Source organism: Notothenia rossii (genome assembly GCF_949606895.1).
Source record: "Notothenia rossii genome assembly, chromosome: 3".
NCBI lineage: Eukaryota > Metazoa > Chordata > Actinopteri > Perciformes > Nototheniidae > Notothenia > Notothenia rossii.
Window position 1 is genome coordinate 6083072 of NC_136901.1, and position 26955 is coordinate 6110026.

Below are 26955 nucleotides of genomic sequence, written 5' to 3' on the forward strand. Positions count from 1 at the left end.
CTGCGGAAGAATTTGCAACCCAAATAAGTCATTTCCTGTCGAAGCGCACAGGTTTTTACATCTTATTATAATTCACTGCCAGCGGTTTGGCTCCGTCCCAAGTTGTTGAAACGTTTCGACCACAACAGGTCAATTGCAAAGGAAATTATAATTGTTGATACAAGCTTCCTGCAGACCATTAAGTGGACTGCGGGTTTTTCTTTTCGTGAAATAATTATTTATGGAGAGAATGGGCTCTTTCAGCGCCTTCCTTTCTCACATTCACACCATTACACACATTATTTCCTGGATGCTGCCCAGTGCAACGACTGACCTCTTTAAAGGCTTCTGCCGAGCAAATTACTGCATTACATTCCTTGCTCAAGGGCACATCAGCTGCACAGAGCCTCCACAGTCAAAAGAAGCCGAAATGTGCAAGTTTCCACTTCTCGTTTGCACGACGGTAGAAACAAATAAGCTCATCAAAAATAAACAGTGAATGGAAAGAATGATTCATAATTAGTCCATTTGTTTTTTCCATTGGTGACTCGTGATGTCATACCTTCTGTTTGGAGGCTTGGAGGCTTGAACACGTTTTTTTGGTTCTTGAACACCTTTCTCAAAACTGTATCAGAAGGATTGGACCGGATGAAAGAAATAAATCATGATTTTGTAGAATTTGGGAGGCAGAGCAGGAATAAACAGAGAGAGGAAGGAGCAGAAAATAATTGAGTCCAGCTGTTAGTCAGTTTCCTTTCTCAGAGACATGAATAATCCAAATCATATGGTCTCCTATTGTCTTTGACCTCAGAGGAACGAGGAAGAAGTCGAAGTCTCCTCTGCGTAATCTACTTTTAAACAACCGAGTCAGCGGGAATGTTACAAAATCCCCCCCACTTTAAAACTTTTGCGTCTGTTTAAAGTGAACACACAGAAGATGTGTTCGCTGCAATTACGTCAATCTTATCCCCCAGTCCTTTCTTCTCTCTGTAAATCGAAGAATTAATAATCCTACACGAGTGTTTTTGCATTGTTCACTGACAAAGCACTTTGCGTGGCAGGCAGAAGAAGCAACTTTCACGGGCACATCAATGGCGGCGTCAGTGAAAGGGTTTTGTAATGATTGTCGATTCTATTCGCGCAGTTGTGTCTTGATCGTATCGAGCCGGAGAATGTTATTTTGATGTCTCCGCTTTGTGTCTCCTGTCGCTTTTGTCAAACCGTTGCATAATTATCTCCCTTTCGCAACACGCTTCTCAGTAATACACGCTTTTACACCAGCGTCACAGTGTCAACACGGTGGCTCACTGGACTTCCTGTGTATGGAGAGCTCAGCTGGCGATAAGCAGTGTGTCGAGTCCCTCTCAGCCCAAAGGCATGCGGCAGGAGGAGGAGAAACTGAAATGGCTCCTATTTTCTACTCTCCACAGACGCTTTTATTGCAATGTTTTTTTGCCTGGAGGAACTGAGGCCTTTGCCTGCCCTCTCACACACACACTCCCACCCAATCTGCCCTCGTATGAGTGTGTGTGTGAGAGTCAGTGAGCGTGGGTGGTCAAAAGGCGTGTGAGTAACTCTGCGAGCATGTGAGCGAGTATTGCTCTTCTTCTCTACATCCATCCATCCACCCATTCTCCTTGTGATAACCCACGTTTTGAAGTCCCATTAGAGGGAAAACGCATCACGGCAACATTTGTTTGTGCATAACCTCGAACACTAATGTGTTTGCCCCTTCTGTGTTTCATGGAAAAGGCATTTCCCTTTGGGGCGCAGCAGAAATAAGTGGAAAAAGTCAAAGTACAGCTCGATACTCCTGCCCTCTCTGTCCTGTGCTATGCTTTTTTAACGGGATTGATCGAGCCTTGTGGCAGCGTTACGGGTAGCTTCCTTTCCTTGCCTGTATGATTAGCCACGGCTGTGTGAGGGCGCAGAGATTTCTGCATGTTTTCACGGTGCTCTGGGAGGGCCGGGGGGGCTGCAGAGGTGGAGGGCTCGCCATCTTGGTCAAGGCTGAGAATCTGCATGACAGCTGGGACTGCAGAGAAACCCGAGCTGTGTGTTACCTGCAGTGTATAGAATATACAATACCATGGTCACAAAGGACACATGTTTCCAGTGTTTTCGCTTCAAAAACACATACACGTAGACACTTAGGCATGCGACCTGGAGCTCTCATATCCCCTTGGGCCCTGTAGGCAGGAGGAAAGTGCTTGGTCAGCCCAGGCGAGGGGTCTGAGCTGCGGCTAATACCCCCAGCCAGCTGCTGATTTTCCCTCAGTGGGTTCAGACAGTCATAGCTCGGACGGTGCGCCGCGGCTCTGCTGCACCAATCAAATCCCGGCTCTGTGCAGGCGCTCCGTGTCTGAGGTGGCACTTTAATTCAGGATTTCATTTCAGGGGAGTCCGACCGCGTGCCAAATAGCTCTTACCTCCGGGTTGCCAGCCGATTGATGTGAACTAAATGTAATAACGGCTAGATTAAATATCAGGCCCCATATCTCTAATGCAATCTGCCATCACCGAGCCCCAGGATGCTACCTAGTGATATACCAGCAGCGGAAGAGAGCTAGAGTCTCTTTTCTTCATCTTCTTTCTCTTTCCTCCCTTTTGTTCTCTCATTCTCCCTCTCGCCTATAGCCTGAGGAGGAAGCGTTTTTATTTTTACACACTTGAATCACACACCCACGTCATAAAACCCAAGGCAGCCCAGAAGATCCATTTCTTCCACCTATGTGGTTTTTATTTCCTCACTCTCATTCGGTTATTTGTTATTGACTGCAGCCTGAGGGCGGGGGAGATTTTGAAGATATAACTTTATATAACTTCACGCACAGAGCTCCCAGCGAGGAGCGTCCCCGACACATGGCCACACTCCCCCTGGTGTGTTTTCCATATGTGTGTGTGCATGATATCACCATCTTACTAATACCCAGAGGGGGCGCGGAGAGGTGTGGGATCAATGTCTGTATTCCGCTTGTAATGGGAAATCCATTGATGATCAGCTAGGGTCCAGAGGCAAGGATGGAAGGAGATGAAGAGGAGGAGGGTGATGAAAGGAGAGACAGATGAGTGGCCAGAGGTCACGACTAAAGGGAGTTGTTCAGGTTCTGATGCGTCGATATCTGGTGCTCGGACGGACAAGATCACGGTCACCAGTATCCGGCGGTCACACAGCTGTCAGCGCTCTCATGGCGATATAATGAGTAAAAGGTGGGATTAAATGTTAAAACCAGCCATTTAAGATGATTCCTTGAGAGGGACTTTGTCTGGATGAATGCAAACGTGGCATTGGAAGACCTGCTGATCTTACTCAGACGCAGTTAGAGTCTGATGTTTCAGATCGATGGCACTAGAAGGTCTGGGGCCGGGGCAGACGGCCTGTGGTCGGCGGTTTGCCCCGGTCATGTGTAAGTATGAGTCTGTGATGGACAGCAGGAGAGGGAGGTGAGGCAGGAGCACACGAGGAAGAGGAGTGCTATTTGTTTTGGGGGCTAGATTGAAGATGGCAGGCCTTGAGGATCTGCAGGGATTTCGCTCGCAGCATCTAGTTAATATTTCAGAGGCACTTATGGTTTATTAGAGTCCCCTTTGAGGGGCGGGAGGAGCGAGTGTGTAGACGCTGTGTAGCTGGGCGTGCGCCTTTCTCCATTTCTGCTCCAGCACTGACGTGCAGAAGAAAGCGACAGACGTTCTCTGCGTTGTTTACCCGATCGGGATCTGGTGGGTTTGCGTGCTCCGAGAGTGGAGAAAGGGTGGAAACACAATGCGGCAGAGAGGGGAAAATCATTTCAACTGAAGGCCTCGAGAGTGTGAGCGCAGCCAAGTTTGGTTGGCTGATGTTCGCAAACAGCTGTTGCTCTTTTACATGCATAAACAAAAATAAATCAGAAGACCATGACGCGCCCGCAGCAAATTACGTGTTAATCTTTTGTGTAATGTTGACGCTCCCAGTGAATGCTTTATGTATTTATGTACAGGAAAGTAAATAATGACAGATAGTTAAATGAGAATTTCTGGTGATTTTTACATTTCTGAGTAAGATGATGAGCCCTGAATGCCATAAAAGTCAGGTTGAGAGCCCTTTAAATATACAGTATACACATACAGCAGTTATGTTATTCTGTACTGAGGTGCCTAGGCCTGCAGGGAACATCCCTATCCTCAACCAGCAGCAAAGGTGTGAAAGGCAATTAGTTGTTGTGGCGTACAGGCGGAGTGATATATGAGAGTGGAGGAAGAGAAGACATGTCTGAACTGGTGCAGAATTACTGGCCCTCGGGGTTTTTAGTTTCCTTAACCCCTCTCCCTCTGCTCCGGCTATCCTCCACGGGAGAAATGAGGGGAGGGTTCAAACCGGTCCCCCCGTAAGGGCTCCCTAAACACAGACAGACAGACGGAAAGCATGGGGAACGGGTGGTGTCAGACACGAGGCGGGGTTTGGAGCAAAACATCCACCCTAATGGAATCTGGATCTGGATGGGGGGCTTAGTGTGTGTGTGTGTGTGTGTGTGTGTGTGTGTGTGTGTGTGTGTGTGTGTGTGTGTGTGTGTGTGTGTGTGTGTGTGTGTGTGTGTGTGTGTGTGTGTGTGTGTGTGTGTGTGTGTGTGTGTGTGTGTGTGTGTGTGTGTGTGTGTGTGTGTGTGTGTGTGTGTGTGTGTGTGTGTGTGTGTGTGTGTGTGTGTGTGTGTGTGTGTGTGTGTGTCGGGGAATGCGTTCAAGTGTTTGAGAGAGGCAGACATGGCGCTCTCACACGTCAGGCCCTCATGCATGTATTCATCAGAGCCCGGGGAGAGGCTGAGCGAGCGGGTCAATAATCACATCTGAGGAACACTCACTCGCTGATGCTAATCCACGACAGGAGAGAGCGAGACAGAAGGAGAGAGACCCACTCCAAAATCAATTAAAACCTAATTAGGCTCTCAGCTCTTTCGCAGGCCTTTTATCCTCTGTTTGTGACGAGTGTGTGCGCGCACGCCTGTGTTTGTCCACATCTGCGCGTGCACGCGTCCGTCTATCTCCATGGGTGCGTTTGTTGGCACTTGTTTGAGTGTGTGTGTTTTCCCTAAGCGTGTGTCAGTTACAGCCCTAAGCAGGCGTACTTAGGGATAGCCGTGGCTCTTACAGGCTCACTGTGGGAGCACGCAGCTAAAGCCTTCCCGATCGCCTCCTTAATGCAGGATTACATCCAAGACATTCAAGAGGATCGGACTTCTTTACTCAAGTGCAACTTTTGTGCAGATTTGCTTCCGCCGTGACACTGAACCGTACATGTCTCAGCACAAAGTCTTCTTTAGAGGGGAACGACATCTGTGTCTGAATAATTCACAAACGTTCTTCCATGCTGATGCACAGATATAATGTGAAATTGTGATGGAGCACTCCTGCGTTTTAGTATTGCACTTCCATACAGTGGAGGGCCCAGAGGGGAAGGCTGAGGGAGTGAACAGCCGGCAGGTATATATCACCTCTCCTACCACCTCTCTTTAGACCAGTGGTACTCAATTCACATCGTGTGGGCCAAATCAGGCCTGAGAGAGGGTGCTGCAATGACAATTAATTGATCAACTATGGTATTTTTGTTTACCTTTTGATGTAAATAAAGTAATAGAAATAATTTTAAAACGCAAAATCGAGCTTGTTTATCAAAATAAGTGCCATTGGAGGATGGTCAGGACCCACCAACAAAGGTACAGGCCTGAAATTCCCTAAATAAAACAAATAATAATAAAAAAAGTATAGATAAATTCAATTTCTTTGCCAATGTGTTCTTTCTGATACACTTTATGAATATTTATTTATGAACTAATTTGCTAAATGGTCCCTGGGCAGTGCGAGTTGAGTACCCCTTGATACTCAACATTGCCAGCAGTGTTGTGGAAACATGACAGTCTTGTTGCAGTATTTCCACACTTTGATCCTTACCTGTGCGTGTGCCACTCTGACCCAGATTAAATTGGCTGGGATTATCCCCCCCATCAGCAGCTTGTAGCTTCAATGCTCTGCGTAGGAATCAACACACTGCAGGAGTGAGATAGCCAAAAAAGAGGCTTACTGACTCCTTAATCCACGTTTTATTTCCAAGCCGCAGTACAAAGGCAGTCTTAGTGCTTTAGATGCCATAAAGGAACACAGCCTAGAGCTGATTGCTACCTCTCAGCTTTGCTTAATACTTTTCAGTCTGAGTTTCTTGTTTAGAATATTAGCAAAAGATGCTGTGTTTAAAAAGTGTCTGGAAAAGTCAGAGATGTCTGCGAAGCTTTTTCAGCTTCAAAGCACCCATCACAGTAATTAGGGAGACAACAGCGGGCCGTTGTCTTTCTGACGGCTTCGTCATATGAACTAATTGAGACGAGTGTGTTTGCATGAGTGTGTGTGACGGAGGGCGCGCTGGGTGGAGCTGCGGGGCTCGTGTGGCGATGCAGTTAGTTACGCAGGGAATCACAATATGGGGGGTGAGGAGACACTTAGTAGCACTGGAGAGAGAAACAGACGGGGATAAATATTATGGAGAGCAAATTACAAGGAAACGTTTCACAGTTGCGCGTCTCAAAATACAATAACATGCATGTTTAGCTGAAAATGGAGCTGGAAAAGTGACGATTACCTTTAGTATAATTGCCAGTTTTAAGATTAACTCACTTAAAGCAGCACTCGAGCGCACAAACAGAAATTATGGAGTTTTCCACACCTTCCAATATTGTCACACAGCCCCAAATTATTACCTTTGAAACCCTGGGGTTCTCCAGCTGCCTTTCTTAATCATATCAACAATGCTACGGTGCAAATGACAGGAGGTAATGCACGGAAGGACTGTGTTTTAAAGTAAATTATGGTTTTCAACTATATTCGTCTGTCTTTGAATGTCTTAATGTCTCTTTCTCTCTTTCTCTGAACTTTATATGGACACACAAATGAGCTGGCAACAATGTCATGTGACGCATATTCTTTGTTAACAATGTTAGAGGGACGAAACATGAGCTATTTGAGGATCAGCCAGGTGGGCTTTTTCAACCTCTCTCTCATAAAAACACACACACACACACACACACACACACACACACACACACACACACACACACACACACACACACACACACACACACACACACACACACACACTCTGAGCTGACAGTTAAGAATGTGCTTTATCGTTCAGGGTCACTTGGTTCAGTCAAAGGTTATAATGAGCTGAGTGTGCAAGCATGTGGAAGCTAAAAGCAAGCGCCTCACATTTATTTATCTTAAATTGTCTCCTTGAGCCGCTAGAGCTCCCTGTGTCCTCACCTTCCCCTCTCTCCAAGACTCTTTCTTTTGTCTATTTCTACACTTTTATTCATGAATCCATCCAAGAAACAAGCATTTTTGGAACACTTCTTCCCTTTGAATCAGGATTTTGGGATGCGTAAAAAGGGATCTGAATTTGTTTGCCTCAGCTTTAATTGAACACAGATGAGGGGAAAGAGTTCAAGTTAGGTGAAAAATCTTTTCCTGAAGTCAGTGAAAGATATATTTACTTCTGTCTTAATGGTACGTTGTGACGCTGTGTATCCTGACCTGAGGCGGAAGAGGTCCACACCTGTCTGCGTTTTATTAGCTGAGCCCTCTATCTATGATTATCTTCACACTGCCCCCTAGCATTTATATCCTTTCCTCTCTTAGTTCCTTCCTGCTGCATTAAGCTCAATAAACGGAATTGTTTTAAAAGCAACAGGAAGTAATCTTGTTTTTTCTTCAGGTACGACTTTATCGAGATCCGCGACGGGACGTCAGAGAACTCCGATGTTCTGGGTCGGCACTGCAGCAACATCGCCCCGGCGCCAATCATCTCGTCCGGATCCTCGCTGCAGATCCGATTCGTCTCGGACTACGCCCACCAGGGGGCCGGCTTCTCTCTGCGCTACGAAGTCTTCAAAACAGGTGAGGCATGGAGCTGGAACACGATTGGCTGTTAAGAATAAGACACCGGTTTGTTTGGTTCGCGAACATTTGGGTTTGATTGCTAATTGGTTATGGGATTTGATCAAAACTGCATCTGAATTGATCTCATAATCAATATGAAGTTTTATATTTTTAAAACTGAATGACTGGCATTTCCTTAATACAAGCAACATGTTCTTCAAACAATAGTGTGATATGTTTAAATATGTATTAATAAGTCTGGAAATAATGAAGGAGTAAACATTTCAATAAATAAACATAAGTAGTATTTGATGTTGTATATTCAACAGCGAGCTAAAGGTTGTCTGACTCTTCTGATGTTCTCACACTTTGATTTAGTATAATCTTGCGTCAGTTCTACATAATACTGATGTGAAGTTTGAAACTCAAAGGATAGCATCTGATTTGTGTTGCTTTTTAAACGATAGAGACAGAAACCAGGCTCCACTGCTCATGGCGTACAATCTATCTCAATCCCTTGAAGTCATCTCAAAGTATTTACATTCTGTGGGAAACATGAGTTTGAACTTTTCCACACTCTGATCCCGACATACAGTAAAGGCTCCGCTGTGCATTAAAACTCAAGCTAATGGTTTTGTCTCTGCCGCACGTTAATGGCCCGAATCCTGTGATCATTCACCCCAACACTCTTAAAACAATTTACATCAGCAGCGGCAGCCGTGCATGTAAACAAAAGTTCAAGAGAGGGGAGAGAAACGACTTTCAAGCCGCCTGAAAGCATGTGAGGAATGCCGGTTTAATTGGAGCTGGATCCGCTTCCTCTGGGGAAATGAGAGGGGGGGGGGGATGAGGGGGGGGGGGGGGGGGATGATGGAGAGAGCTCCGAGGCAACTTGGAGTTGGACTTAAGGTTAAAGGTTTACGAGTGGAGGCGGTGGGGAGGAGATTGATGGGGATGAGTGTGCGGTGAAATGGAATTTCCAGAGGTCATGGAAGTGCACGAGGTGAGGCGCACACTGCAGGTGAGATTGTAGTGGGAAGTGTATTTGTTTTTGGTGGTGTGTGTGTGTGTGTGTGTGTGTGTGTGTGTGTGTGTGTGTGTGTGTGTGTGTGTGTGTGTGTGTGTGTGTGTGTGTGTGTGTGTGTGTGTGTGTGTGTGTGTGTGTGTGTGTGTGTGTGTGTGTGTGTGTGTGTGTGTGTGTGTGTGTGTGTGTGTGTGTGTGTGTGTGTGTGTGTGTGTGTGTGTGTGTGTGTGTGTGTGTGTGTATATTAGGAGAGGTGAAATGGTCAGGGAGCCTTGAGGCGGCTCAAAGATTTATGTTCAGGTGAGGCCCCGGCTGATTGTGCTCTAGCAGACACTATCCAATTAAACTTATTTAAGAAAAGTGAAAGCGGGAAAAAGTTTCCTCGCTACAAAGAAAGCGTTGAGTTACCCCCTCCTACCTCTGAAAAACATCTCAGTTTTTGTGTCAAGCGAACGTGACCCAGATTTGACGTTCAGTTCAGCGCCGTTACCAAGGCCACCAGCTCGAACCCCGTCACTGTAATAGTGTAGATTGCATCTGTATCACACACACATACACGGTGGATTGAGGCTGGTGTATGGGGGATGCAGTTGCCATGGATTTAACAAGATCCCGGTATAAATTCAGGGGGGGGGGAATAAGAGATTGTGTCAGTGTAGGTTTCTGCTCGCTGTGTGTGTGGGTGGTTCCACTCAGCTTGTTGTGTGAGATGTCTGTATGTATATGTGTGTAGGCGGGATGATAGATGCTCATGTGTGTGAGTGAGGGAGAGACAGGCGCAGTAGGGAAGTGATTGGGGTGAAGGGAGAGAGACCGACGAAGCAGGAGTGAAAATGTATTCGAGATGCGTGATTAAGGCCATGTGTTAATTACGGCGTTTCCACAGTTTCTCATCAGAGCTGTTTGTGTTTTTGGGCCACGGGTTTCCACTAAACACAGCTCACCACTTCTGACGGAGCGTAGAGATCCCGCCTGAGATGCCATTATTTAGCAGACGGGAAGTAATTACACCGCCATCACTTTTTACCCTCGTTAATGGATTTTTGTTTCATTTTTGTGTACCTGTAATTAGTAGTGGAAGACTTTAACATATTATTTGGTCCTTTCCGATGTCTGCAGTCAGTGAAGGAAAATACTAGCTTACGGTGGATTAGAAATACTTCTGGTTGCGGGGTGTGTTTATGGGTCGTATGTGTTTTTAAAGGGCGCGTCTTGCAGAGATAGGAATCTCGGCACACAGCTGGGAAGTGTGTGTGTGTGTGTGTGTGTGTCAGTTTCCGTCTTATATTAAACAGACAGTACAGCTTCCAGTCCAGACTGACCCCACCATGCTGTGTCTAGAAGTCAGACAGTGTGTGTCTGCTTCTGGCTGTGTGTGTAAGGGTGTGTGAGTGAGTGAGAGATCTTGGCCTGTTTTCCGTTCTATGAACTAATGATACTGCCGCTTGTTTTTGTTTTGTTCATTGAACCCTATTACATAAGCGCTGCTGACTGTAACATCTCCAGGGGGTTTTCGAATTGGACAAGCAATCTGTTTGTGTCAACGTGTGTGTATGTGCATCAGTGTGTGTGTGTGTGTGTGTAATGGGGTGCAGTGTATGAAAGCTAATTATTTCCAGCGAGGAGCAGCCGGACCGACCTTTGACTGTGCACCCTGATACCCCTCCACCCTTCAGTGCCCCTCCTGAGGGGGAGCCAGGGCGAGCGTTTGCCCCAAAAAAACATCCATCACACACACGCGCACACACACACACACACACACACACATTACATGTATGCCTTAATCCAGTCAAAGAGCACCCCTACCCTCCTCCCTATTATTGTTGTGGCCTACTTTACTCCTCCTCATGCGTGCTTAACCCTTTATTCAGCCCCCGACTATCACCCCCCCCAACCCCCCATCAATCCCTCACACTTTCACTTACAGACAGTCATGTGGTGCTGACGCTGTTACCACGGCTACAGGGGGAAGACTTTCCAGTAAAGCCCCCTTCTTCCCAGTTCCCTAAAGCCCACCAGTAGGATGGCGGGGGCCGATAACGTCGCAGCCAATCCCGAGTTAAGACTACGGCCGAGCGACCCCCCCCCCCCCACCCGGGGTGGTGGGTTCCTCCATGACCGCTGTCGTGGCATCTGCGGGGTCACGGCGGGGGCAGGGCCTCAGGCAGGAACCTCCGACCAAGTGCCAGTCACAACATTGGTCCCTGTGTGTATGTCGGATGTTATAGCGCTGATTGGATGCCAACATTTGCATCAGTGACGGCTGTTACAATATGGCGTACTGCCACGTTATGCCAGGATCGTCCCAACGCTGGAATTACACTCAAGTAATAAACCAGCAAAGGTACATTTTAATTAATGAGTGAATACATCCGATCAGCTGTTTGATCAGTGATGAGGAAATAATAATGTTTCATCAGCAAACAGCATAAAACAGAAAAAATCAAGAGACTCACTTTGATCACACACAGCAGGAGGCTTTATTTTTAACTCTGTGATTTCATTCCAGCACGCAGTGTGAAAGAGGACGCATTCCTTTCTAAATAAAGCTGCTTCAGTCTGATGTCTCTCCGGGTCCATAAAAGTGTCGAGCCGTGGCACGCCGAGATTGTGTTTTTCTTTGCTCGGGTCTTCTTCTTGTTTGCTGCGTTGTTGTTATTGTGGGTTTTCCACCCCAATGTGTAGCACGCCTCTTCCGCTACACACGCACGCGTACACACACCCCTCCCCGCATGCCTCAAGAGGGATTTTCTTCAATGAAATGTGGAAGTGAGCTCCAGCAGGGGTAACATGAGGAGCAGATGCATGTCAGACGCAGACAGGCAGGTAGAGAGGTTGGAGGCGGCGGGGGGGGGGGGGGTGTTTTGATGTGTGCAGAGGTGAGCCCCTTAGAGTGGCGTGCCGAGGACAGGACGAGCAAGGCGATGCCAGCCGAGACAGAGAGTTAAAAGAGAGAATGAACAGAGACTGCATGTCGCTGCTGAGAAGACAGGAAGCGGAGGAAAGGATGAGAGAAGAAGAGGGGGGATGGGGATGCCCTGACACAACATGTGGAGCTGCTACTACATCAGGCACTCATGTGCAAGAATCGAGTGGTTTCTACCCAGCAACTCACCCTCTCGCCTCCCTGAGTCACACACACACACACACACGCACACTCACGCCGTGACCTCCCCTCCTCTGCCTGCAGACATGTCTTGCCAAATGGTAGCTCAGAGTGCGAGGAAAGCACTAACCACGGCTGGCGGAGGGAGGCACTAACCGGGACTTGTTTTTAGCAAGTTCATACACTGTGAACTAATGAGCGCGAACAGAACTACTCATGCATACGCAAACACGCCGAGCACATGCACACAGCGTGGGCACGGGGCGAGGCAGAGTGTGTGAAGCGGCTGGATCGTGTGTCTAAAAACACAGAGCGGTGTGTTTTGAAGCGATGGAGTCAAGCTGTGCTCAGATTGAAGGTTTGGGCGGTGAGACTTCAGACTGCTGCACGCCGGTGACCCAGTAAGAAACAAGGCCAGTGTGTTACTGGGTCTCACACACACTGAGAGACACACAGTCTCACACGCAGAGGGAAACATGCCGGCAGCAAAATATACACTTGAATAAAAGGCGTACACAAAAACAGGCATGCAAAGACACACGCATATGGCTCATGCATACTGTTTTACAATCACATCACTGCTTTACGTTTCTGGGGAATTTGAGTACACTCCTATTCCTGCTCTTTAGTCAGTTGGTAGACACGCACAAGAATACCGTCATCGCTTCAGGGAGGTGAGGTCAATAGTTGAGGGGATGGGGAGATATCGCTCGTAGCTTCCTGAAAATTACCACCATATTTCAACATGGTGTGTGTGTGTGTGTGTGTGTGTGTGTGTGTGTGTGTGTGTGTGTGTGTGTGTGTGTGTGTGTGTGTGTGTGTGTGTGTGTGTGTGTGTGTGTGTGTGTGTGTGTGTGTGTGTGTGTGTGTGTGTGTGTGTGTGTGTGTGTGTGTGTGTGTGTGTGTGTGTGTGTGTGTGTGTGTGTGTGTGTGTGTGTGTGTGTGTGTGTGTGTGTGTGTGTGTGTGGGAGTCACACAAGAGGTTGAGTGCTGCTTTTAACATGCGTGGGAAGATTTCATACGTTTGTGTGTCAACATCTGCCAAACAACATGTATGTAAATTAGACGGATACACATGAATGCATGCATGAGTCAAGAAAAAACAATAGGCGTTCAAATATAAATAAAAAAAGCAAGAAGAAACCGAGAATTGAAGCTGCTTGAGAACAAAAAAACAGAGCGAGAGACACACACTGTCTCCTTACTTTTCTTTCTCATCGTGATTGGGGTCAGCTCTCTGCCATTAACCAAGTGTAGACAGGGGGGGGGGGGCGGAGCAGCCGGTCGACCCTCAGCTTTTATAGGGCTGTCTGATAATAAGGACTGGTGCCTTGGAGGAATGCTGCAGAAGGAATGCGCCGGTAACATGTCTCTGCTGCTCTTTATGAATAAGTATTATCAAACGCTGGCCTGCCACTTCTCTGACACAATGCAGAGCTGCTGCTGCAAACACACTTTCCCAGGTTTGAAACCAACCAGAAAGCCCCTGAGCCTCTTCAACATGGCCTTTATCTGCATCGCCCAGTGGTGGGAAAATACTGAAAGAAGAGATTTTTTTCCTTACGCTGGCCTGCGAGCATTTTAGCAAAGTGAAGTGTGTCTTCTTTGAGTTGCAATTTAAAACGGCAAATAAATAAAACTGTGTGTGGTGGCATCAGTTGGTTTAAAAAAGGCCGAACCGGAGGCACTTCTGATGTGCTGTTAGACCTAATGAGAAGGCTTGTCACATGCCCTCCTGGCAAAGTTGAAAGTAGGAACAGAGACCAGACTGTTTATAGCCGAAGTAAAGATAGAGAAGGAGAGAGCGAATGGACAGAAACGTTTGTGAATGAGGCCGTGTGTGAAGTCGATGTGTGTGTGTGCTGTGACTCTCTCCCACCCTCATTGATGTGCCGGTCCATAAACACTGGGCCGTGACTCAGGCTCCCCAGTGGGGCGCGGAGCAGTGGCTGATGGGTAGCTGATCTGAGCCACACAGCTGCCTCCGCTCAAGGTGAGCCGCCCAGGGCGCATAAATCTGCATGGCTGATGAGGGGCCGCCGCAGAGGGCCCACTTACAACCGTTACACAACGTTTGAGGTGTGTGTGTGCAAAAGAATGGGAGTTGAAGAGAGTGTGTGTAATATATAGAATAGAGCAGGGTTCAGTCTATTCACTTGTTAGCCTTGCAGAAGTGTGTGTTGTTGAGTCATACAGTGAAATGTATGAGAACGGGGTCTTTATAAGGGCGCTATAAAGCCGTCAAACATATAAAATCACGACTTTTCTGAAGGTATAATAGTTTTTCAGACTGTTTTTGAATACAGAAGTGGTTCAACTTTAAAGTGGCGATAGTCGAGAAAATCAGCCTGCTCATATCGCGCGCTGCAGCGTTAGATACGCCCACTTGAGCATTTCCTCTCCATCAGTGATCATAACCTGTTTGTGTGTCTCAGCACCACAGCTACTGTATCCCTGCACGCTGTCAGTGATGAACGACTCTCTGCAACACCCTCTGCAAGTCAGATGAGATATCCCAGTGTGATCGATTGCTAACGCCCGTATCTTCCCCTAATATGACCGATTGCTTATTCCTCTCTAAATATCCGTTTATCCTTGCAGGGTCGGAATTCTGCTTCCGCAACTTCACCAGCTCCTCCGGCATGATCGACTCCCCGGGCTTCCCGGATAAATACCCTCACAACCTGGAGTGCTCCTACATGATCATCGCCCCGCCCCACATGGACATCGTCCTCACGTTCCTGACCTTTGACCTGGAGAACGACCCCCTGCTGGTGGGAGAGGGCGACTGCAAGTACGACTGGCTGGACGTGTGGGATGGCCTTCTGCAAGGTGAGGACACACGATGGAAGAAAGCCTTATAAACTCTTTTGTTAAAGTGCATCGAAAAACACACATCCTGGGGATAACACACACACACACACACACACACACACACACACACACACACACACACACACACACACACACACACACACACACACATCCTGGGGATAAGAAACAGTCATTACATCCACATCTCATCCTCCATATTCCCACACAGACATTTGCAGACCAGTGTTCAATTTCCTGTGCAGCCATGGCTCTCTTTGATGTAAACCTTACACATTACATAGGGGGAAATATTATTTCTCACGGTGAGCTGAAAGTGCCTCGACCCCCCTAAGGAGCAGCCCTTTCCCTCTCCTTAATAACACCCTTCATCACCCCCCTTCCTACCCCCCCCCAGTCCTCTCTCCTTATCACCTAGCGCTTCCTTCCTCCCACGGGCGAGTGAGAGTGATGGCTACGATGAACATCTGTGTGTATCCAATAGGAGGTGGCGAAAGTGGCCTATCGGTCGAGATCAGGAAGTAGTGAGGAAAAAACATTTGAAGGGATATTATGAAGGCCTTTGAAAGTGACCGCCATAGGGTGCTGTTAGGTGCTGTAGTGCTGATGAAAAGCACATTAGTAGTGGCTCACTTCCCACCTTTCTCTTTCTCTCTCATGCCGACTCCTTTCCCCCTTTTTTGAAATATGAAGCATAACTGAGGCTTTGCTCTAATTATTCTATTTGCAGTTGCTAAAAAGGGATCTGAGTGGATTTAAAAATTCCAATTATAGCCTCGAATTTGGGAGCTTTGATAGCTGAAAACAATTTATACCATTCAAAGTTGAGAATTAGGAGGAAATTAAAGTGTAACCCAGTTCCAGTGAGCCGAGTCCCCGGGCATGAAGGAGGGACGGGAGACAGAAAAACGCAAGGGTGAGGAATTTGGTGTCTGGTGAGGGAGCTACCCTTGAGACTATTGTAATCCTCACTGGTGTGTGTAAGTGTGTGTGTGTGTGTCGGCAGCTGATCCCAGTGCAGCTTGCATTAGAGGCAGGGATTCCAGTCCTCCTGCTGGGCCTTGGCTGAGACACACATGGCAGATGGAGGGATGGACAGGAGAGAAAAGGGGGGAGAGATGGGGGGGAATAAATATGGGAGAAGCATGCTGCGACTCATTAGACAACACTTACTGGAGCAGCTTGCCACTGAACTTCTATAGAGCTGGATTCCTCTTCCATCAGACACGTGTCGGGTCATATAGCAAACTCAGTATATGAAACCAGATCAGTTTTTCAAAATAAAAGCACTAACACGCCCTGAAAACAAAATAAAATGTATCTATTTAAACAGAATTTTTCATTCATTTGATTTCCTTCTGTTTCTGCAGTGTCTCCTCTGATTGGTCGGTACTGTGGGACGAAGATCCCTCCGGAGATCCAGTCGTCCTCCGGCCTGCTGTCCCTCTCCTTCCACACCGACATGGCCGTGGCCAAAGACGGCTTCTCCGCCCGATACAACATGACGCACAAAGAAGTCAGCAACTGTGAGTGCCAGATAACTCTCTCTGTGTGTGTGTGTGTGTGTGTGTGTGTGTGTGTGTGTGTGTGTGTGTGTGTGTGTGTGTGTGTGTGTGTGTGTGTGTGTGTGTGTGTGTGTGTGTGTGTGTGTGTGTGTGTGTGTGTGTGTGTGTGTGTGTGTGTGTGTGTGTGTGTGTGTGTGTGTGTGTGTGTGTGTGTGTGTGTGTGTGTGTGTGTGTGTGTGTGTGTGTGTGTGTGTGTGTGTGTGTGTGTGTCTTCTCCGCCGGCACTCATCTGTCTGTCTTCATCTCTCGATCTTTTCAGCTTTACCTACTTTAATGATATTTTAAATCTCGAGCTCTCTCTCACCCCTCAGTCTACGTTGCTCCCTCCTAAGAGAGCACGGTTTCTCAGACTCAGAAACTATTTTTCTTTTAGAATATAAATTAGCTTCACCTCAATTTACCTCCTTACCTGCTCTCTGTCTCCCTTTGCCCTTTCTCTGTCTGTCTCCGTCTCTGTCTTCAAACCGTATAATATTCTGCTTAGATCTTCTTTTCCACTCTTGCATCTGTCATCACTCCTTCCTTCCTCTCTCCATTCTTTTTTTTCTTGCTGCTTATTTTCCATCTCCAACAAACACACAGTTAACGCTCAGCTTTCTCCATCTCCCCCTCTCTCTCTCTCTGTCAGCGTTCCACTGCAGCACGGCGCTGGGCATGGAGTCGGGAAAGATCAGCGACGACCAGATCTCCGCGTCCACGTCCTTCTACGACAGCCGCTGGTTGCCCCGGCAGGCCCGCCTCAACAACGGAGACAACGCCTGGACGCCTTCAGAGGACAGCAACAAGGAGTACATCCAGGTCTGAAACGTCCTACTACATCCAGCTGTCTCATACACAGTGACACACACTGAAAATAAAACTGTGAAGCGATGATAAGGAAGTGCTTCCGCGCTCTCAATTTTCCCTGTCTGAAAACACACTGTCCACGAGACACACACACACACAGGCCGGTGATTGATGAAGGTGCTCCTCAGGAATGCATCCGAACACTGCGCCATTGATCTTTGCCTCCAGCCTTCCTCCCCTCACACACGACAATGCAGAGATGCACACACACACGGACCCCCCCGTAAGCCCCGTCAGCAGCAGGCCACAGTCGGAGTCCATCCCCTGCTGTCTGTGTGACAGATAGACTCAGCAGCTGGTATCTCAATCAGCCCCGACCACCACCAATCCCTACAGCCTTCCTATCTCGTTCTTTCTGATCTATTAGGAAATCTAGTTTGAAATACTTTTTTTCTTCCCAGGTTGACCTCCACTTCCTGAAGGTTTTGACAGGCATCGCCATGCAGGGGGCCGTTTCAAAAGAGACGCAGAAGTCCTACTACGTCACCACCTTCAAGATGGAAGTCAGCACCAACGGGGAGGACTGGATGGTGTACCGGCACGGCAAGAACCACAAGGTATACGGATTCACGTGCATTGTGCAGCTTGTGAGATGTTGGATGAAACTGTATTCCTCTAATTTTCTTTTGTATGTTTTCCTACGAATGTCCAGCAACATACACATGCCAATTCCCGCTCCTCATACAGTCAGAAATAAGTGTTTGGTTTGATATCTACGGTAGTTACCCAACAGAAACTCAAATCTGGTTTCAAACAAGACTCTCCTCACTACGCTGACTGTTTTCGTGTTGTACTTCCTCGTACTTGAATTGTTTTTGTGGGATATAAACAATTGAAGGTGCATTACTTTGTGTAGGTATAGCTGCATGTGAGTGTATAGGAACAGCCTACATTAAAACACGAGACATGGAAGTGGAGTAGAGTTATTTACAACCTCCTTTCCGTAACCTTTTTATTATACCATCATGATACGTTTCCCAACAAAAGAAGCCGTTGTGTACGCAGGAGAGTCCTATCAATAGATGGAACATTCCTGAAGGAGTCGTTTTCCTTCGAGGACTGTTAATGAACCTTCCTCGTGACCCCGGTCATGAGGAAGGGAACAGGGGAAGGAGGGAGGAAGAGATAGAGATTTAAAGAGAGGAGGGGAGGCTGACAAACAAGAACAATGGAGTCCTCTATGTGCCCTTATCTAGCCGCTATTCATCATATCTCACTGACGCACACATAAACACACACCTCGCTCTGTGGAGTCACCAGGTGTGTGGACGGAGCAGGTGAGGAGTTTCATAGCATCATCATCTTCTGAAATGGATGGTGTTTTGCGTGGGGGGGGGGGGTTGTGTATGAATACCGTGCAGGTATGTGACCTATAGTAAGCACGTCTCCAGGGGATTGGACCTCCACATATCTGGGTTAAGGTCACTATGGATTGCAGGAAAATGGAGGGGGGCGAGTGGTGGGCGTGTGTGTGGAGGGTTAATCCACACACACGCCCACACAAACCGGGGGGCCCCCTTCTGTGTGTGCCGGTGATTGGTTTTGGGTGAGGCCAGTGGGGGGTATTTGATGTGGAGATTATTGAGGGAAACGTGGATTTGACTTATAAAGTCAACATCTGTGCGATTTATTACACCCCCCCACTCCTTCCACATACACACACGTGCAACATGCACAGACCCCTCTTTTAAATAACATCTGGCTGATCTCTCCGTCTGCAGATCTGCATGTGTGTGTGTGTGTGCGTGCATATGTATATGATGTGTGTGTCTGTACCGTGTAATCTGAGTCCTCTAATCTGTCCCAACGTCCAGACACGGACTCAGACAGAGACATCGACAAGCTTTTAGGAGGGATGCTGCTTCACTGAGTGGTCCCTTTTAAAAATGAGAAAATTGGTAACGCTTGCTACTTTTGAATGCACCCAGTCCAGAAGGAAATTGAAAAATCAATAAACAGATTTGACTTAAAAGCCAACAGAAAAGTTTTTGCGCCAATGGGGCATTACATCATCGATAACAAAAATGGAGATACAATTAAGTATAGCATCTGGTTTTGATGATCGTAAAGAAAGTATGACAACATTGAGTTCAATGAACGATGCTTTGAATCCACAGAGACTTATTTTTCAATCACATTCTGGATGTATAACACAGACATCTCGGATTAAGTTGAATAAAACTTTCTTTGTATTTTCGCCGACCACAGACAGTGATGGATGGTATAGGAGGAAATAATAACACTTTTGACGAACGACACACGAGTCGCAGTCATCATTTGAGCCCAGCGCTGAGTTCACTGTACCCTCCCCATGAGCCTCCGGTCCCTGCGGGTTAGGGTGAGTCTTCCGTGACTGCTAATCCACTGCCTTGTCGAACAAACTCCCAGTTAGCCCGTCCTAAGCCCCCCCCCCCCCCCAAGAGCCTTTAAGTGGTTGAAACTGAAATCTCGTCGGGGGGTCCTGTAATGACTGGGATTTGCTTCTTTTAATTGTAATTGTCTACAGTGAGCTGGAAGCCGATGTGGCTTTGGGAGTGCATGTGCAGCGGTGTTTGTGGAAGGCTTAGGCATCATGAGTGTGTGCATCATATATGAATCACCCAGGAAAAAAGGATTGGCTCGGCACTTCTTGTCTCACTGTGTTTGATATTGGGGGAGATTTATTGTTGATTTGCCAAGATGTGTGTTCTTATTTGCCGTGTTAACAAAGACTGATTTAATGCCAATACAGATTATTGGAGAGGCAGAGAGAGACGCTGGCATTGTGGGAAACACACATTTCTTTCTTGTAAAAGTGTAAAATTGCTGCCGGTTGAGAAAAACACAGAGATTACAATCGCCTCAGGCTCTGTGTGTGTGTGTGTGTGTGTGTGTGTGTGTGTGTGTGTGTGTGTGTGTGTGTGTGTGTGTGTGTGTGTGTGTGTGTGTGTGTGTGTGTGTGTGTGTGTGTGTGTGTGTGTGTGTGTGTGTGTGTGTGTGTGTGTGTGTGTGTGTGTGTGTGTGTGTGTGTGTGTGTGTGTGTGTGTGTGTGTGTGTGTGTGTGTGTGTGTGTGTGTGTGTGTGTGTGTGTGTGTGTGTGTGTGTGTGTGTGTGTGTGTGTGTGTGTGTGTGAGAATCTTTTCACTCATTTTCTGCACGCCAACACATTTTCAGTTTGACACCCATGTGACTTGTTAATTCTCAATCACACTACTCACATATGCACCTCATTACTTGATGAGACGCGAGCACACTTAGGAATTGCATATCTCACACACACACACACACACACACACACATAGATACAAACACACAATGACACATCCACCTAAGCAAATTGACAATTAAACATTGTCATCCGTCTGGAAGGAAAAATCCCAGCAGCCCCAGCGCTAACACAGTATTGTGTTACTGGAAAGCATTGTGAGGCAACACACACACAATAACATGGGAGAGAGAGACAAATGCACACACAGCATTTCAGCCAGCCCCCCATCATCACACTGTCACACACCCTCATACACACACTTATTTGTACCTCTTTGAGCTAATACAAACAATATTCAGCATAAACACTCTGACAGAATATGACATAAGGTGGTGTAAGGCAATTCCACCGTTTTAACCTCTCTCACACACTCACACACACACACACACACACACACACACACACACACACACACACACACACACACACACACACACACACACACACACACACACACACACTGCTTGCTCCTCTTAGAGCCAGTAGTGGAGAGTGGCCAGCTGGAACCAGTTCCTACTGTCAACATCTTCATAGCGAGAAGGGAGGGAGAGAACGTCTGGAGCTAGAATGGAGGGGTAATGGCCAGAAAGAAAGAGAGAAGTAGACAGTGGAAATAACTAGAGCAAGAAGACAGGGCTGACGAGTGTAATGGACGGAGAACAGAAGCTGGGATCTGGGGAACAACACAGGCATGAAAAAGCAGCCGGGAAACGAGTAATGTCTTGTGCAGAGCTCGCTCCCCGTGGTGCCGTCAGCGTGAAGGAAAACTGGCAAAGGAAGGAGACATGTGAGAAAAGCTATGATGGATACATCTATCCGCAAATCATTTTCCAGAAATGTTATATTTGTTCTAATCTAAGACGTGTTGTGGATGCACACAGGCTTCTTTTTTACTCCATTTGCCAATCCAAAGCATCAGAGAGTGTGTTTACTGCAACACGCCTTTCACGGTGACCTCCTTCTCCAGAGAGGTCATCAATAGTTAAATACCCATGGTGCCCGTGTCCCGCCAATGTCCACACAAACCAGTCTGGTCGCCAGGTGTGTGTGTGTGTGTGTGTGTGTGTGTGTGTGTGTGTGTGTGTGTGTGTGTGTGTGTGTGTGTGTGTGTGTGTGTGTGTGTGTGTGTGTGTGTGTGTGTGTGTGTGTGTGTGTGTGTGTGTGTGTGTGTGTGTGTGTGTGTGTGTGTGTGTGTGTGTGTGTGTGTGTGTGTGTGTGTGTGTGTGTGTGTGTGTGTGTGTGTGTGTGTGTGTGTGTGTGTGTGTGTGTGTGTGTGTGTGTGTGTGTGTGTGTGTGTGTGTGTGTGTGTGTGTGCAGGGCTTCGTTATATTTTCATGAGCCTCCACACTGGGAGACACAACATGACGACGTTAATTATTCAGCCCACCTTGCCTGCATGGCACAAAAACATGCGTGTCGTCAGGCAGATTTCAGAGGAGGCCACACAACACACTGACAGTATGCAGCGTTGGAAGAAGTACTGCTTTACTTAAGAAAAAGTACTAATACTATGGTCTTAACATACTCCATTACAAGTCAAAGTCCCGACTTAAAAGTAGCCATAAAGGAAAATACTCAAGGAAAGTAAAGTGCTATATTTGAGTAAATGCCCTTATTCACTTTCCACCAATGCAAAGGCTGCTACATTTCAATTCATGTCACATTCCTAGTTAGTCAAAAAGTAACTATGCTATCTTCAAGTTGGTCAATGAGCAACCATCTGCTGCCTAAGGGTATTGACCTTTTGACCTTGGCAGTAATGGGTCTGGGGTCAAATGAGTGACCCTCAGGTAGCGGGACAATAGACGGGAGGAAGTGGAGGAGACAGAAGTAGCTGACATCTCATCTTCTGTCTCCCCTCTCACATCCAAAGGAGAAAAGCAAAGGGCCTCTTGAGAGCCGATTGATATTGAACTGATATTTATTTCTGTGTCAGTAATGATTGGATAAAAAGCAGAGATGTAAAATCTAAGATGAAAAGAAAGGAATGCATCTGGAAATATTGAAATGCACCCAGCTAATGGCCTTCTAGTCGTGATGGGCATCTCGTTCAAAGGGAAATTGAAGTGGACAAATATTTAACAGACTTTTCAGAACTTTCAAAAGTTCACAGACAAAATCATGCCATGATAAATCTTGACATGAAATGCATTTATCTAATTCATTATTCTGAATGCTGGCAGGCAGACGTGTTTATTGTAAATCCATTTGTTTAACTCACATAATTTCTGGAAATCAAATTAATTCTATTTTTATCTGAATCTTGAATGACGGCGTTTGTCGGATTATGAATGTTATATAAAGATAACCATTCATTTCAAGATGGACGACATTACGAATAATTTAGCCGTTTTTCCTTATCAAGATATGAACACTTGGATGAAGTGTTGGTTTGTTGGTGATGAATGTGTCCGTTGTTCTTCCTCATTCCTTTTTCAGTTATATCTGCTGCCCTCCATTCAACCTCTCCTCCCTTTCTTCATCTGTTTTTAAAACCGTTCTTCTAAGGACATTTTTCTTGTTTTTCCTGTCCTCTCTATGCTGCTCTTTGTTTCACGGACACATTATCCGGGAGCGGTGGAGATGGGTTGGTTGTATGCGAGCCGAGCCCTGCGCTATACGCTCCACTTTGTGTGAGCATGCGTGGGTGTTTACATAACCCCCATAAGAGCCCACATCCACTGTTTGGCCTCTGAGGTAAACACCGCGGCTGTCTATCCTCAATCCAGCAGCAGATACCGCGCAGATAGACCCGCTTATCTGTTCAAACACTCACACTGCTTTGTATTACCAGTGTCAGCTGCACTTGATTAAATCAGGCCATGCCCAAAATCAAATAAAACCCCTTGAGTAGGATTTTGAATTCGTATCTATCATATTCCCGCTGGTTATGGAATTTCTGGAATATCATATCAATTTTTGCCACACAGGGAATTTGACAAATAATTCATTTTAACACCAATATTGCAGACTCACAAAACAACATTATCAAAACAAGACGGAATCAAATTCTTAAGCTGAGGGAGTGTGCTTTGGTTTGATCATCCTGTGCTAGGAAGAGAGTAAAAGGAAAATCATGTCGGCATCTTTTTAGGAAATGATGCCTTTAATGTTTAATTCAGCTGCTTGTAGCACTTGTCTTTCCATTGTGCACTGCGGCTCTGATGTTAGCGGAATATCTCCAGACCCACAGCGACCACAGACACATAGTGAATGACACTTAACAGTCACTCACTTAAAGACACTTCCTCTCCTTCTGTGTGTGTGTGTGTGTGTGTGTGTGTGTGTGTGTGTGTGTGTGTGTGTGTGTGTGTGTGTGTGTGTGTGTGTGTGTGTGTGTGTGTGTGTGTGTGTGTGTGTGTGTGTGTGTGTGTGTGTGTGTGTGTGTGTGTGTGTGTGTGTGTGTGTGTGTGTGTGTGTGTGTGTGTGTGTGTGTGTGTGTGTGTGTGTGTGTGTGTGTGTGTGTGTGTGTGTGTGTGTGTGTGTGTGTGTGTGTGTGTGTGTGTGTGTGTGTGTTCCTGTGGTTTCGTGTGAGCGGTTTCAGTGTGTAGCCACCAACAAGAGGAAGAAAGGCAATAAGGGCAAGAGGATGTGTGCAGAGATAGCAACTCAACGGTTTTGAGGAGGATATTTAAGGGGGCTAATGGATGGAGGTGTTGACATTAATGGAGGGAAGAGGAAGTGATTAGAAACAAGAACGTGTGTGACAATATAACAAAAAGGAGCATCTCTGTCTGTCATTGAATGTGACGCCCTCGAAACCCAAAACAGGAAGAAACTTGAGCACCCTGGTTACATTTGCCCTCCGACCCCTGCTGCCCCACCCTGCTGCTTCAGTGCTCGTGGAAGGAAGGGAGTGCACGTCAATGAGAAGTGAATGTTGATGCTTTGGGAAGTACATTTCTCTCACATCCTGCCCACCTGGAGACACTTCCTGCGCGTCTGACAGCCAATCATGTTTGGACATGTCAGGTCATGTCTCCCACAGCTTCCTGCGGCCACCAGCATGGAGGTAGCTGGTGTGTGTGTGTGTGTGTGTGTGTGTGTGTGTGTGTGTGTGTGTGTGTGTGTGAAACCCTCATCCATCGTCAGTTTTTCCCAGCCTCCCAGCGTCGAACCTTTGACCCCAAAACACATCGACAGCTGGGCCGGTGACATCGGATCCGTGTTTGGGTTGTCTCTGCTTTGTCCGGACTGCCACTGTGTGTGTGTGTGTGAAGCAGAGCGAAACCGTGCACTGTGGGGGTGTGTAGAGCAGTGTAGTCTGTGTGTGTGTGAGAAAGAGAGAAATGGGAACTGATACCATAATGAGCGGTACATCTCCTTACCTTTGTCTCTCTTTACTCTACAGATTTTCCACGGCAACACAGACCCGACTGAGGTGGTTCTGAACCGCGTCCCGCAGCCGGTCCTCGCCCGGTTTGTTCGTATCCGACCACAGACCTGGAAGAACGGCATCGCCCTGCGCTTCGAGCTCTACGGGTGCCAGATCACAGGTGTGTGTCATGGGTTGGACTTTTCTAACCTTCATTTTGCCAACTGACAGGTTTCCAGAATCACCCGGCTTCACACTCTATAACTTTGACGGAAACAGCTTCCCACCCATTTATAATCAACATTAACTGCAAAAAATGACCCCCTTAACCGCCAGAACTAGGAACACACCCACACTGTCATTGACACACACATTTAGTTTCTCACACTCCTCCTGATATCTCTTACACATAGGAAGCTAATTAAGGAAACTTTGATTCTGTTCTCCAGCAGCAGTGTCAGTTCCCTCTCTCCATTTATTCTCCGCACTCACTTTCTGTCTCCATCTCCCTCCTGTGAGTTTCCCCCCCTTGTGGTTTTAGAACCTTTTTTGATGTCTCCTCTATATTGAGAGATGAGTATGGATCAATCATTCATGGCTCCCCGTTCACTCTTACATCAGAAACTGTGATTCGCGTCTCCCTACACAGCTGCTATCAGAGCAACCGTTAGCACAGGTACATCCACAGCTTCTAAATATAGCATTTGACCTCAAACACAAACACCCCCCAATGAAATGTACACAGACAGCACCCACCAGCACACACAAACACACACACACTTTCTATGCCTTTTATTTATTATTTACATCGCCTGCTTTTGCAGTGACATAACAGCATGAAACTTTGATCTGTGTTCTTTTAAACCGTCAGCACAACTAACATCTCCCCATCTCTCTTCCTCGTGCCCTTCCTCTCTTCCTCTGTCTCCTCCTGTCTCTGTAGGAGCCTCTCCAACATCTTGCCCTCCTCCCTTTCTCCCCCAGCCGTCATCCTCTCCTTACTCCCTACTTCCCTGCCTCCTGGCTCCTCGTATTATACCTCCCTCATCCCCTTAATCCTCATTTCTGCCTCTCACATCCTCCCTCAGCAAGTTCCCCTCAGTGCGACATGCTCATCCATATCTGCATGAGTTTCATTTCCAAGTGCTTTTGCATGTAAGCGGGACTTTCCCCACAGTCAGTGAGTGTACATAAGACGTGTGCAGCACAGCGAAAAGACAAAGCTTTGAATATAACAGATTTCAAATGTTTGTGTTTGAGAATTGAAAACAGGGCAGTTATTGCTTGCTTTCATCTCACTAATGGCAGTCTAATATATTTAACATGAGGCTGCAGAACTTGTCCTCTCTGCTCCGGTCTAAACTCTCACCGCTCAGTGGCCAGCAGTGCAATCCTGCGGCGAAGCTTAACAGCTCCCAGGCGGGGATATGTGTAGCAGCGTGAGTGTGTGTAGCAGCGTGAGTGTGTGTGTAGCAGCGTGAGTGTGTGTAGCAGCGTGAGCGTGTGTAGCAGCGTGACTGTGTGTGTAGCAACGTGAGCATGTGCAGCAGCGTGAGTGTGTGTGTAGCAGCGTGAGCGCGTGTAGCAACGTGAGTGCGTGTAGCAGCGTGAGTGTGTGTGTAGCAGCGTGAGTGTGTGTGTAGCAGCGTGACTGTGTGTGTAGCAACGTGAGCGTGTGTGTAGCAGCGTGACTGTGTGTGTAGCAACGTGAGCGTGTGTGTAGCAGCGTGAGCGCGTGTGTAGCAACGTGAGTGTGTGTGTAGCAGCGTGAGCGTGTGTAAGGTCGTCACCTCTCCATCAGCGCCGCCCGAGGTTAAACTTATCTGCGGCCTCTCCTCTCCCCTCTCCAGATGCTCCATGCTCCGAGCTGCAGGGCCTGCTGTCCGGCCTGCTGCCCGACGCTCAGATCTCCGTGTCCTCCAGCCGGGACCTGGGCTGGAGCCCCAGCAACGCCCGGCTGGTGGCCAGTCGCTCCGGCTGGTTCCCCGCCCCCGCGCAGCCGCTGGCCGGGGAGGAGTGGCTGCAGGTGAGAGGAGCATTCATTGTGCTTTTCCTGACTGTGTGTTTCCAGATGACAAGCACCAACAGTAACATAGTATTTAAGGCACAACAGAAACATCATTCATGTGCTGTATTATGAGC

The 26955-nt window shown here is 47.3% G+C and overlaps 1 protein-coding gene across 5 annotated transcripts in view; it reads left to right on the plus strand.

Annotated features, from left to right (window-relative positions):
* The window catches only part of nrp2a (neuropilin 2a), a 74328-nt gene that overhangs the window by 27458 nt on the left and 19915 nt on the right, over positions 1–26955 (plus strand). For all 5 annotated transcript variants that reach the window (XM_079668321.1, XM_079668322.1, XM_079668325.1 and 2 more), the window contains 7 exons: positions 7715–7896; positions 14610–14840; positions 16211–16366; positions 17034–17203; positions 17653–17808; positions 24850–24994; positions 26664–26839. In XM_079668321.1, coding sequence (XP_079524447.1) covers positions 7715–7896; positions 14610–14840; positions 16211–16366; positions 17034–17203; positions 17653–17808; positions 24850–24994; positions 26664–26839 — 1216 coding nt within the window. The remainder of the gene's footprint in view (positions 1–7714; positions 7897–14609; positions 14841–16210; positions 16367–17033; positions 17204–17652; positions 17809–24849; positions 24995–26663; positions 26840–26955) is intronic.